General features: G+C 41.0%; 1 protein-coding gene across 1 annotated transcript in view; it reads right to left on the bottom strand.

The window, feature by feature from the left end:
• The window catches only part of LOC111960167 (kin of IRRE-like protein 1), a 56,313-nt gene that overhangs the window by 4,861 nt on the left and 37,791 nt on the right, over nt 1-13,661 (bottom strand). Inside the window, exons 3-6 of the mRNA XM_023982065.2 lie at nt 13,619-13,649; nt 12,802-12,874; nt 12,477-12,577; nt 11,081-11,297 (exon numbers count right to left, since the gene is read on the bottom strand). Of these exons, the coding sequence (XP_023837833.1) occupies nt 11,081-11,297; nt 12,477-12,577; nt 12,802-12,874; nt 13,619-13,649 (422 nt within the window). The remainder of the gene's footprint in view (nt 1-11,080; nt 11,298-12,476; nt 12,578-12,801; nt 12,875-13,618; nt 13,650-13,661) is intronic.

Below are 13,661 nucleotides of genomic sequence, written 5' to 3'. Positions count from 1 at the left end.
CTAATAACACCACCAATATCCACATATTACACCACCATATATTCACCACCATTATATACACCACCATTATATTCACCACCACTTATTTAAGTTAATACACCACCTATACATATTTTGCGAGTCTCCAAATAACTAACAGATACAGAACAAAAACAAGCGTATAACACTCACATTCCAGGTTTCTACATCCTTCTGAGAATGTATTTATTTTAAAAACTAATATATATAACACAACACATATTAATAAATACAATTCCACCCCATTCGATACCTGGCCGAGCCGTCTTATATATCATGCCCAGCATATTACTAGGAATTTGCACTTCTACGCAACTGAACATTCGCTCATCATCTCATTTCAATCTAGTTCGTCACACATATGCACCAAATTAGTCATGATACTCACAATTTCCACGCGGCGAGTCTCAAAAGTAAATATGAATGGATCGATCGCCACTCACACTGACTCATAATAGTTCACCACCGCACCTCTTGAGCTATCTATGGTTAACTATCCACCACCCACCTATCCATTACCAGCCAGCAGATTATATTAACCACACACACCACATGTCAGTATGCAGGCGATTACCTCACAGGTTTCCCCAGTCCTCAACTCTGACATTTCTTCAATATTCCTACCTTCTTACCGACAATCATTAAACTCACGCGACACCACACATGTCTCCATCAAGGTCCACACGCAAGGCGCCCCGGAACCGTTTTCTATAGCTTGTACTCTGCACACTACTCTCATAGGATAGTTAATATCACCCCCCGCAAGATATGTAATATTCGAACCAACCGGACTACGTATAAATACCACCATACGCCCTTCCAACTTTGGACAGTTACTAATCTTTACAACCAACCCGATTCTCGTCCTCATCAGAACCACAAGCTATGAGGACACAATGAATAAACTACAAACCGAGTTCTCCAAATTATTATCACAATGCACATTTCCATCTCTAAGAATGTAGTTGCAGCGCAACTCGCATATTAAGATTATTCACACACAACCGTCAGATGATCTTGACTAAATAATCAAGTTAGGTTTCATCACCGAAGAATAAATCACAACTACACATTCTAAATACACCGCGCTATCCATATGATTTAATCACCAACTCAATCTCTAGATAAATAGTTCATCCCACACCCCAATTTTTCAAATAGATACTATTCCTTTTGGGCATCTGCTCATGAACGTGTTGAAATACGAGAGCCACAAAACACGAGATCGCCTAGTAAATATTGTCCTATTACAACTTTTTACACAAAGCATGCTATCTATTTATTATGACAGTTTGTAGAGCTATATGGAAATATCTTAGCAAAAGTTCCCCTTGTGATTGTATGATTCTGCTAGGCAAGAACTCTATGATATTCTCTCTCTGCCATACACACGTCCTCCTCCTTATCTTCGACTACCCTTCGGCATTACTCCTACATTCTTCTTTCCGATATACACTCGTTAATTATCTGGGTGTGGCGTCATACCGCTCATATCTCATCTATCTTCTTTTGTGCACACACCACAAAACTATTTTTAGGATCTCTACTTGCCCACTACACATCATGTATCTGGTACCTCTTACTTATCTTAACCAGTATGCCTCCAGAAATTAAAACATCCCAGCCTATACATAATCTCCTTAGCCCAACCTCATTCCCTATCCCTCTAGCCTCCCTCTTCTTTTCCCCTTCACTGCAGAAGCCAGAAGCCGACACAGGATGCTTATAGCTAATTAGCCCATACTGTACTGCCGGGACAATCACGTCTGTACAGCACCATTTTTCCCTTCCATCCTAACAGAACCAGAGGTTTTTTCAGTTTTTCCATGGAATAGTACACAATAATATAATCAAATAATAAGCAGTACCAGTCAAAGGTTTGACACAACCTACTCATTCAAGTATTTTTCTAATATTTTTACTGTTTTCTACATGTTAAAATAATAGTGAGAGCATGTCCAACGTGAGACATTAGACAGGATGTTAAGAGCCCCATCATAGCAAATGATTGTATCCTATTAGCCGGAGCAGCAATTAGATCGGTTTTTATTGAGCACACCACCTGCCCTACTGTGTCGTTATCGCATAGATTGAGGATCCTCTTCAACTATCTTTCGACTGTATCTTCTGACTGAGCTCTTAAGCACCTCTCATACAGTGTGGTTACATTTCTACGACACCATCGCAAAGACAGCAAGGTGACACCTGCCATACTAGATTATTTGCCCTCTCTTATATCAACCAAGTACATTATGCTTATATTGTTACCATCTAAATTAACAAGATATAAATGACACTTCAAATAAGCTAGCGACGACTCGTTCTATATTATCACATTCCATAGTTCTTTCCAAGTATTGGTACCCAGGTTACACACACTATAGAGAAACACCATACATCCTTTTAGGCGTGGCACAGAAAGTTCTCCCCCTTAGTACGGACACATTGTAACACTCTATTATGAACTTATATCTATTGGGTCTAACCCCCATGTAACTAAAAAGTCCTCTTTTATATTTTACTACAAACCCTGTCACTTCCTCTCCACATCTTAGGTTTCATCTTGTTTCCTGACGCTGGACTCATTGTTTGTCTGTCCCCTCTAGTTAGTGTACCAGTGCAGAAAGTTTGGACTATCAGGCCTACGTACAACTCTTTTCAAAAATGTTTCTTCTATCTCCTTATTTCTTGAGCGATTTGTATATATCATAGTGAAGACATCACGTCTATGGAATATTGAATCATCATGATGGAAATATTCAGTTTTAGAGTATAACAAATCTCTTATTTACACCTCACCTTCATTACCAGCCTAGCACACGTGCCTCACTCCCTTTCCTCCCACATCAATGGCGCCGATCCTCTTTAAACCACGGCTCCCTTGTTCCTCTCTTCCGCATATCTGGAAGTAACAGAACATGGCTCTGCTCCTCCACGTATATGTCAAGAGAAAATTACGCCTGTTTCACCAGTGTTTAATTTTATTCAGTTATTGTATAGTTTATCTGTCACCTAATGTAACTCTATAATTTAATACACTTAGTATTTACATCGTTAAGAGTATAATTTATTATTGATTTAATGAAAACTTACTCTTTCAAAATCCGCTGAATGAGTTAGCTTCTTACAATTATTGGAGTCTATAGACGAGTACAGGTCACTGGTATAATAAAGTAATCGAGCCGAATTTATATCAGACAACTGGAAGAACAAGAAGTTCATTACTGATCCCTCTATCGTAAGGAATTAGACTTAATGTTTTTATATTTATTTATTAAAGTAGTAAATTGTATTAGATGTACGGCCCTGAGTGTGCGAGTTCAACAAATATATAGCTAACTAGTATGTTTAATTCTGCGATGACTTTTTCAAGATATTATGCATGAATGTGACATTGTATATGGATACATTAACTAAATTTAGCAACACTGGCGATAATTATAATTCTCACTAATATTATTAGCGCAAAACAATTGATCAACGTGGAACAAATTGGCTAATGAAGGCAATACTATATACTATTAGATATGCCTCTACTCCTATAGCCTCATCTCAACTACACACGATCACGTTGATACATCGACCTACATGATCTATTACCATTCCCACTACCGTCAAGCGTAGAAACTCACCGAACATGTTGTGTTTCTTGTTCTGCTTGGTAATAGAACCCGATCTCGAGTAATCTATAACACAGAATTCAGATTTCGACACATGCGTGAAATATCATCAACGCGCCATGGGTATATATGCCACTATGGTACTAATTATCAAAGGTAAGAAGAGCATATAATAATAACTCTACTGAGATACCTCACCCAACTATGGAGGAGGACCCACTGACTAGTCGAATTCTCATCTTTAATAGAGCAACTCATGCGCCCTCTGGATGGTCACAGCCATGCTTACATTGCCTAGGATCGTATTGTAGCCATGACAACGGGATCAGACAACAGTGCACAAATAATGGAGATGCGATTCACTATCGCTATATAATGTTGCTCTAAACAGAACGCTTTCACCCAGGCGAGTCACCATCTACCAGCCTGTGGCCGACGAGGTAATGGACAGGTCATATTATAAAGTAGTTAGTCAATTCCAATCTCGATACGAGCCAACTGACCCTCTCCTCTGAATACTAATGGCATTGGTAGCTTTTTTTTCTTCCTATCGTGTACACAAAACCATTGACCCATTCTTCTTATAGACCATACTCTAACATAGAGAATATTAATTGCAGCCATCCTATCTTTTTGTTAACTGTAAATATTTGCTCATAATTACCATTTTGTATCTTGTTCCCTAAAATCTTTTCAATCTCCTCCCATCTTGCAGTACCCTAATACATCATCTTTATTTTACACTTACTACTTGATGTGATCCTCCCAATATACATTTTTACTTTCTCTAAAAAGTGTAGATATTAGTATCAGGCTTCACCTCCTTGCTTCATATCGTGCACTTTTCTTCTTTGTCTATAACTACTTTGTGTATCCCCCTTCTTTCATTGGATACACAGTGCCCTCAATCCCTTTGTGCTTTTTACGCTTGTTTTTGCAATGGGTTAGTTTATATATCCTTCTCGACACTTACTTTGCTCTGGGCCCTGTTTCTCTCCCTCTTAAACAAGCCTTTTCTTCAAGCCTTGCACATTTTGTAAAAACGATAAAATCGATTATGTAACTTGCGATAGAAATCATGGTATCTAGCGAAGACAAGTCGGAATCTCATCAATTATCAGTCAAGTCCACAAATAGGCGTACTACTTTTAAGTTTATATCTTCTTATCACACACAACAATAACACTGACAGCTGACGACGTCACTACGAGCACCCACACAACAACATGCTACATCACACGAAACGTACCCATCCACGGACGTCTACCGTGTATTCTACGAAGTGAATTGTACTTTATCTCTCGTTCTTCTCAGGATTACACCAGCACAATATTGCCTGTTTACATGAGAACGTGCTGAGCCTCCCATCACCCATGAACGAGGGGCATATACTGCTTCCGTTCATCCCGTGCAGTATCCTATGACATCGTTTATCTTCTCTGTGACAAAACACGGAGCCCTTCAAACGTCCATGAAGATTCCTCTCGTCCGGTCAGGCAGCAGTGCTGGAGGGAGTCAGAGACGCATGCGCAACGGTGTCCAAGCGTGAAGGTGAGCCCTCCAGTTCCGCTTGCCTCTTGTGTGCCCGTCACTATTCACCATCATGTCTCTGAAGTCACAATCGCTCGCCAGCTCGTTACGCAAAGCCCCTCGAGTCACCCCACATGTACAAATCTGGAAGCCTTATAACAGACAACCTGCCCACTGCGATTTTATAGCTACAGTATTCCAACCCGGTTAGCTACTGTGTGTATGTGTTCATGAGATTTAGTCTTCAAAGACTGAAGTCCGCCCTCCTCCAACCCCCCGCCGCAGAACCAATGGTCGAATTATGGCCGCAGATTCCCTGTTGGACGGCAATCACTTTTTTTGTAATCCTCTCAAGACTGACCTATACGATCTCAATCTCACGGCTGGTATCCCTCTCACCCCTAGTTAATTAGCGCCTCCATACCAGCCAACGATAGAGTAGAGACTACTACACACCCGACTTTCCGCGACATCTCGCACTGTCCCCATTGCGTGAGGTAGGACCCTGATTCCGTTCCCTACACTTGATAAAGAGTTTTAACGGAAGGATTGGTATTCCATTCTACATTAGGAGAATGGCGTCCTCATCGTGTTTGGCGCGAGAGGGTGAATGGGCACTTTATAAGTTATTGTCGTTTAGGTGATCGAGCAGAGCCCGCTGTTGGTGCACCTTATTGGGGACCTTGAGGACACCGCTTCAGGTTGTCAGGGAGACTTGGGGTGAAGCTTGGGAGAGCGAGGATAAGGTGAGTATCGAATACTGGGTGGACTCTGGTCTTATGCTCCGTTGAATGCCTACTTTTCGTCTGTGCGATCTCTGCACGTTATCTCGACAACACACGCGATGGGCACAACACATATTGAGTAGGCAATGCACTCCACCAATTGTCGAAGAGCAGCACTCCGACTGTCTTTATACAGTTTCTCGACCGTAGAGGTTTGTTAGTGCGCGACCTTTTATAGAATACAGCTTTGTGAGTAATATGACAATAACACTACAATAGTACTCAACAGCAAGTCTGCATTGCTCGTATCATTCCAGTTGATTTATCGACATCTCTATCTTGTCTTTTCCCTACATTCTATATAGGACCACTATTACTATCTCTCAAGTCTATCATATTCAACACATGAGTGTAACTGTTATACACATGACATCTACTCCACAGATTTGATAGGAATATATCATCTATCTAATGCATAGTTCCTTACAGATCTACACACGAGGACATTAGACTATACCACATCACACATTCTATTTCAGTGCATTGTTTTACTACTCACAGAGGAGACATGGCGACGCTTGCAAGAGAGAAAAAATAAAGTAGATGAGTGTCTACAGATTCAGTTGACAGAATATAACCTGTAGTACGATTTCTGCCTCAAACTATGATCGTAAACTATGGGATTTCGGGCAGACAGGATCCTTTTTCGTATTATTTATAGCCGAGCAATGATTCACCAGACAACAGTGTTTGCGCGCAATGTTTGCAGACAATCTCTCTTCTCTCCTTGCTTGTGCACATTCTAAGAGGCCAAAATACATCGACATGGAAGATATAAAGTTATTGCCACTATTGACTCAAGACCATAGGGTAAGAATTTATAGGCACCTATGTAGATAAAACCTAAGAGATTTTCATCAGTAATCTTTATATATTTTGTGAGTGGATCCAATTAAATTAAATATGCCATAAACATCTGCTAAATGTTCAATTATTGAACTTCCTGCAAAGTTTTATGAGAGATCTGCGAGAGAGGAGAGGGCTGGCACGTGCGTTACAGGCGAACAGATTACCATTCAAAAGCATCTTTTCCATTATTTATCGAGCATTGCCAAACATCCATAATTGAGATAAGTACAATTAACATATGGTGTTATATAGCATGTAATTTGACATCATCCATAAATTATTGGCTAAACTACGAGTTCAGTGCGGGCGGCAAAATGCCTCAAAGAACTTGCGAGTTTTGAGGTTGTAGTAACTTGTATCTTGAGTACTCTAGCCCCTCATGTTTGTTTTAGCAGGTTTGTAATATGTGTTTATCATAATATCCCTGGATTGCGTCCGTAGGTCACTGTATATTATGCCTCTAAGATATGGCGTTTTCTTCTATTGGCGCCTATTATGTTCTATGTTTGTTATGTTGTCTATTTCTGACACGATTTTATTGTCACACCATGTGTCATGATGACTCTAGATCCATCCTGGTCAGAGTGACTCCACTAATTCCTTTAGTTATTCCTCCGTTCATGCCATTTTAAAATCATACTTATATAGCATAACGTGTATTATATGTAGATCTGTTGAATCATATTTGCACATCGCACGAACAACACTAGCTGAGAGCCTATGTCTAATCTTAGTTTATAGTACAATTTTTATCGTGAATTATTGTCATTCCATTATTGTCGTGTGTAAGAATATAGAAGGTGTCTGGGCACCCCTATTTTCAACACACAGTGAAAGAGGTATTTAGTCACAAATTAAGAATGATTGATGGTGAAATAGAGTTCCTAGTCCATCCCACCATCGATGCTTTTACCTCACAAATGAGATGAACGATGAGATTATAGAAACAATCGTTGGTCTTAGGTATCTCCTTTTTCTGGTCAGTCATGGATGTAGCTGATTCATCGCAATTTTCTAGCGAAGCGATGTAGTGTGTTGGTTTTATATATCTGCACTGGAAATCACGTTTTTTTACAAAGCTTTCTCTTAGAAGTGCTTGCTCTTTGAGTGCCTCTCTATCTCTTGAGTTAATCTTGGGTTAGCATAGCATGAGACGAGTAAAGAGGGTCATTTGAGCATTGGTGACACTTCCTAGGCGAAGTAGCGCGTCCCATTCCAAGATGGTCCTCACTAATATTAGGCCAGGTGATGTTGTTTGCCTAGGTACCAAGGGTTTAGGTATTGAGCATTCCGCGGCACTATGAACTACAAGCGCTGGCCTAGCCTGAGGCTATTCAACTGAGAAGATCTCGCTTCTGTCTTACACCAGGTTGTGTTGCTTCTACTGCACTATTACGACATGAATTGATCATCCATGTATCCAAACAAAATTCTAGTCAAATTCCATCATGTAGTTCACTCAGAGCGTCCTGTCTCCTCGATGAAGCTTTCATAGCCGCTCTGTCATGCCCCTGTGCAGCAATTAGAACGGTTGGATGTGGCTGATCGCCTAGACCATCAGCACTGAGAGCCTTCTGTTTGCGTGCCTGACCAGCCTACCTGCCCTAATTTTCGATCAGTGCACCTCTATTTGCGAACAAACACATCCCGTGCGAACTAGATGCGCTAGTTCACGATACGCGTGATGCGCTAACGGAGTTTGTAGTTGATACAGCTACGTGCCTTTGCTCCGAACAGTGTGCGTTAAACCACATCAGTAGTTTATTACTCAGAGTACAAGGTCAACTCCAGCCCACGATGCAGAGTCCGAAAAGGAGCCTGGAACCGAAAAATAGTGTTCATAGCAGAAGTGAGGCCACTATAGGAAGACTGTATTTGCATAGTCAGTATTCTTCGCTAGGTTCTACACACTGTGCTAGATAATGTCGCGTACCGTGTTGTATCTTGGGGATGTACAGAGCGCTAAATTGCCTTGTATGCAAAAACTGTAGACGAGCATCCTGATGAGTTGTGTGTGCGTGTTATGTGTGCCTAGTGTTTTGTGCATGTCTGAAGCGAGAGTGCTAGTGTGTGAGAATGTTGTGAGTGTGTGCTAATGTTCGAGTGTCGTGGCGTTGCTCTACGGTTGATCAGTGCTTGGTAGTTGTCTATCAGGATGTAGTGGTGTTCAGCAATCACATTGGTAACTAGTTAGTCGATTGTGTTTAGTTAAGTGTGTAGATCGCGCTGAGATGGTTATTTGTGAAGCCAACATGTATTACTGATTACCTAACTATCTTAAACTCTGACGTGGTCGAGTCGTGAAATGATTGTATTGGCGTTGAGTGTTAATCGAGTTCTGACGTTAATTGTTAAAAATGGTTGGTAGAACATGTTTGTTCCCAGGTAAGCAAATAACATTCATGACGCTGTCCACAAAACACCCAGTACCAATAGGCGACCTCCCCTGAAATGCAGATATTACTCGTTTTTGGCCCTCTTTGAAGCACTATGCCATTTTATCATTTCAAATGCATTCAGAGAGTACATACCAATCTTTCAATCCTATCATAGCCGTGATATTTGAATCAGCTTGTCGTTGTTAGCTGCAAAAAAACCAAACCGTTGCCCTTCAGTGTGGATTATTGCTCACCTTGTAAATAAGCAATTGCGCGAAAGGATTGGGAAACCGCCCTGCCACTTAAATACTTGTGTGACAGCTGTCCTAACAATGTTCAAATCCACATACTCACATTTCTCATTGTGCAAGTCCCTCTCCCCATTGATAAGACCTTCGATCATATAGACAACTCCTGATAATTGAACTGCGTCTTCTTGAGCTAAAATTCTAGAGAACTACCAATGTTCTATCTCTTGCTATCTGTTCAACAACCAGAATCCACTGATTATCTCCTGAAAGCGTGTACCAACAAAAGATCAACCGAGTCTCTGCCCAATGGTTTGAAGTCTATTATGCCGCCAGAGTATATTTATATCTTAAACTAGATAAGGATACAACACTCTATGTTTTCAACATTGATTTACAAAAAGAGAACGAACAAAAGAAATTGTTGTACACAATTAACCGAGATATTAAAATATCCTGCAAATATTGTGTGTTTGAATAAGCTTTTCATGATGAGTATTGGTGTAGATAAAATAGCTACAATATTCAAGACGAGAATATAAACAACGTGATTATTTTGTTTTCGCCTACAAATCATGAAACAATATGATAATTCACTTACTTTTCACTATCGACACAATGAATAATTAATTAAAAAATACACCAAATAAATAAAATCTATTTAAAGACTTCTTTAATCTCAGAGCTCAAAATATTATATTTAGAAAAAATCACACATAGTTTTCTAGAGATCTATAATATACTACAACAGCAAATCAATCAATGCTACAAACAATAATTATAGTCTACTATGTTTTAATGAGCAGTTATAGATATAACAAGACGTTTATCGGTAGCACAACATATATTGATTGCCATGTTAAACAAAATAAATTAATTAGATAAATGTCAAAAAGCACGATAACAACAGTTACTATATACTTCTCATTAGCGCTTCACGAACGGCACAAACTAGTCACGATGTAGAACCAATTTCCACTACCAACTTAGTCCACGTCTGGTATGTGTTCTAACATATTTCCACATATGCGTTCCTCTCAAAAGGGTACTTCCCAGTATTTTCAGTAAAACTTACTAACAGTCATTTTATCAATCTAATCTAATTACCTATAGGAATTATGACGCGTCGACTAGGCACAAACTATCTGAGTGCAAATTTACAATCGACTACACAGACCCAAATATTTTATACCTCCGGATTCCTACTAATAAGATAGAACATATCTATAAGTTCGTAGTATTAGAGTACACACCAAACTTGCTGTGACTATCGAGCCCCACTATATCTCACTTGCTTAACCATTATAATTGTGGTGAATATAATGGTGGTGAATATAATGGTGGTGTATATAATGGTGGTGAATATAATGGTGGTGAATATAATGGTGGTGAATATAATGGTGGTTTATATAATGGTGGGGAATATAACAGTGGTGAATATAACGGTGGTGTATATAATGGTGGCGAATATAATGGTGGTGTATATAATGGTGGTGAATATAATGGTGGTGAATATAATGGTGGTGAATATAATGGTGGCGAATATAATGGTGGCGAATATAATGGTGGTGTATATAATGGTGGTGAATATAATGGTGGTGAATATAATGGTGGTTATTGTTGTTGTTGTTGTTGTTTGTCTCTGGTCATACCAGTCTCCTCCAGGGTGATGATCATGGTCCCGGGTCCGAAGGCGTTCCAGGCGGTACAGTTGTAGGTGGACAGGAAGTCAGCCTCCATGACGTTGTTGATGGTGAGGGTGGAGAGGACAGCCCCTCCCTCAGACAGAGGTTTACTCTGCTCCACCGTGTACCTCTCCAACAGAGTCCCCTTCTCCTTCTCCCATACGTTCTCTTTCCACGCCCACACCTGAAACACAGACAGGCAGGCAGACAGACAGACAGACAGACAGACAGACAGACAGACAGACAGACAGACAGACAGACAGACAGACAGACAGGCAGACAGACAGGCAGGCAGACAGGCGCAAGTTAACACACCCATATGGACTCCATTGAAATATGTGTACTGACACACACATACATATGCATTAGGCATATACACACAACTGGGCATACAAAGACGTACACACAGACACATCCCCACTGAAGTAAACAAGCAAGCATATGCAACCATTAAAAACACATTCACACACACTTACAACGCACACAGAATGAGATTCACACACTACCAACAGCGACTGTTCCAAGCCTCTATATCTCTCTATCCTTGGACTATAGAGTAACACCTAGTGGTTTTAGAGCTGGTGAGAATCTTACACACTTCCGCAACTTCTAACCCACTAAAAGCTATTATTCACACTGAAGTATGAAAGAGTTTTTAAAAATGCATGAGGCCACATGTTCCTGTAATCTACCATTTATTCTGAAAAACGAGAAACTCTGGCGGAGGCATTTACCGGGACAACTGTTCCAGTMCTTCATATTTTATAACTGCTTTTCTGTCCCTGCATTAAGGACGTACAGTAAGCTGGTGCATCAGAGAGAATCAAACTCACAAGGCTTAGAGAGGAGAGACCAACTACACACTGACTGTGTCACAAATAGCACCTTATTCCCTGTACAGTGCACTACTTTTGACCAGGGCACATAGGGTGCACTATGTAGGGAGAAGGGTGCCATTTCAGATGCAGCCACTGCCTGAGAGCATCCGGACCAGAGAGACGAGTGGAGGAGAGGAGATATCAGCTGCTTTCAGACACTGACCGGCTGCACTAGAAGTGTCCCTCGACTAGAAATCTAGTTCACTTGGTGGGTCTCAGGACAATTTAAAAAAAAATTGGCGGCTGCCATAAAACAGAAAGAGTTTGGGAACCGCTGCTAGAGTGTCGACCATGTCAGTCTCATGACGATAAGGTATAGGTGGTAATCTCATGACGATAAGGTATAGGTGGTAATCTCACAACCATAATGTACAGGTGGTAATCCCACGACGATAAGGTATAGGCGGTAATCTCATGGCGATAAAGTATAGGTGGTCATGTAAAAGCCTGCAGTAGAGTTTGTACACTATCAACTGTCAACTTACAATCTTGTCCGGTGGAGGTGTGCTGGCGATGTAGCATTTGACCTCTCCTCTCTCCCCCCTCACCGCATACTGGGCGGGCTCACTGGAGATGATGGGGGGACCTAGATAGGAAGAGATAAAGAGAGTGAGCGTGAGAACGAGTGAGGGGTGGGACATTCCGCTCCATGTATAAACAAGAATAAATACTACACCAATGAATAGTTTGAAATAAAAGTTGCACACTCTGGTCTTCCTAGCAGTATTAAAGCCTACATCCCATCATCACACACCTTTGAACTATAAACTCAAGCTTATCTATTCTTGTGTGATGTGTGGTGTTCCTTACCGTTGACAGTGAGCGTGACCTCTGTCTCTCCCACTCCGATCCTGGGGACGATGGCCTTACACACCCCTTCTATCTGCCATCGTCGGCCTCAGTATTGTTCTTCTCCTGTTTGTTCCTGACTCTCTGTGTTCTCGCTTCTCTGTTTGTTTCTGACTCTCGTTTTGTTCCTGACTCTGTTGTTCCTAGATCACTGTTGTTCCACACTCTGTTGTTCTGACCTGTTTGTTCCTGACTTGTTTGTTCCTGACCTCTCTGTTTTGTTCCTGACTCTGTTTGTTCCTGATCTGTTTGTTCTGACTCTGGTTTGTTCCTGACTCTGTTTGTTCCTGACTTCTGTTTGTTCCTGACTCTCTGTTGTTTCTCTCTCTGTTTGTTCCTGACTCTGTTTGTCCTGACTCTGTTTTTCCTGACTCTCTGTTTGTTCCTGACTCTCTGTTTGTTCCTCTCTCTCTGTGTTGTTCCTGACTCTGTTTGTTCTGACTCTGTTTGTTCCTGACTCTGTTGTTTCCTGATCTCTGTTGTTCCTGACTCTGGTTTGTTTCCTGACTCTGTTGTTCCTGACTCTGTTTGTTCCTGACTCTGTTTGTTCCTGACTCTGTTTGTTCCTGACTCTCTGTTTTTCCTCTCTCTCTGTTTTTCCTGACTCTGTTGTTCCTGACTCTGTTTGTTCCTGACTCTCTGTTTGTTCCTGACTCTCTGTTTGTTCCTCTCTCTCTGTTGTTCCTGACTCTGTTGTTCCTCACTCTCTGTTTGTTCCTGACTCTCTGTTTGTTCCTCTCTCTCTCCATCCCTTGTGTAGGTCCTTAGTAATAACAACCAGCTGTTCCTGAGTCAGTGCCAGGCGGACGCTGGGCAGTACG

Source organism: Salvelinus sp. IW2-2015, linkage group LG37 (genome assembly GCF_002910315.2).
Source record: "Salvelinus sp. IW2-2015 linkage group LG37, ASM291031v2, whole genome shotgun sequence".
NCBI lineage: Eukaryota > Metazoa > Chordata > Actinopteri > Salmoniformes > Salmonidae > Salvelinus > Salvelinus sp. IW2-2015.
This window is presented reverse-complemented; position numbering and strand designations above follow the sequence as displayed.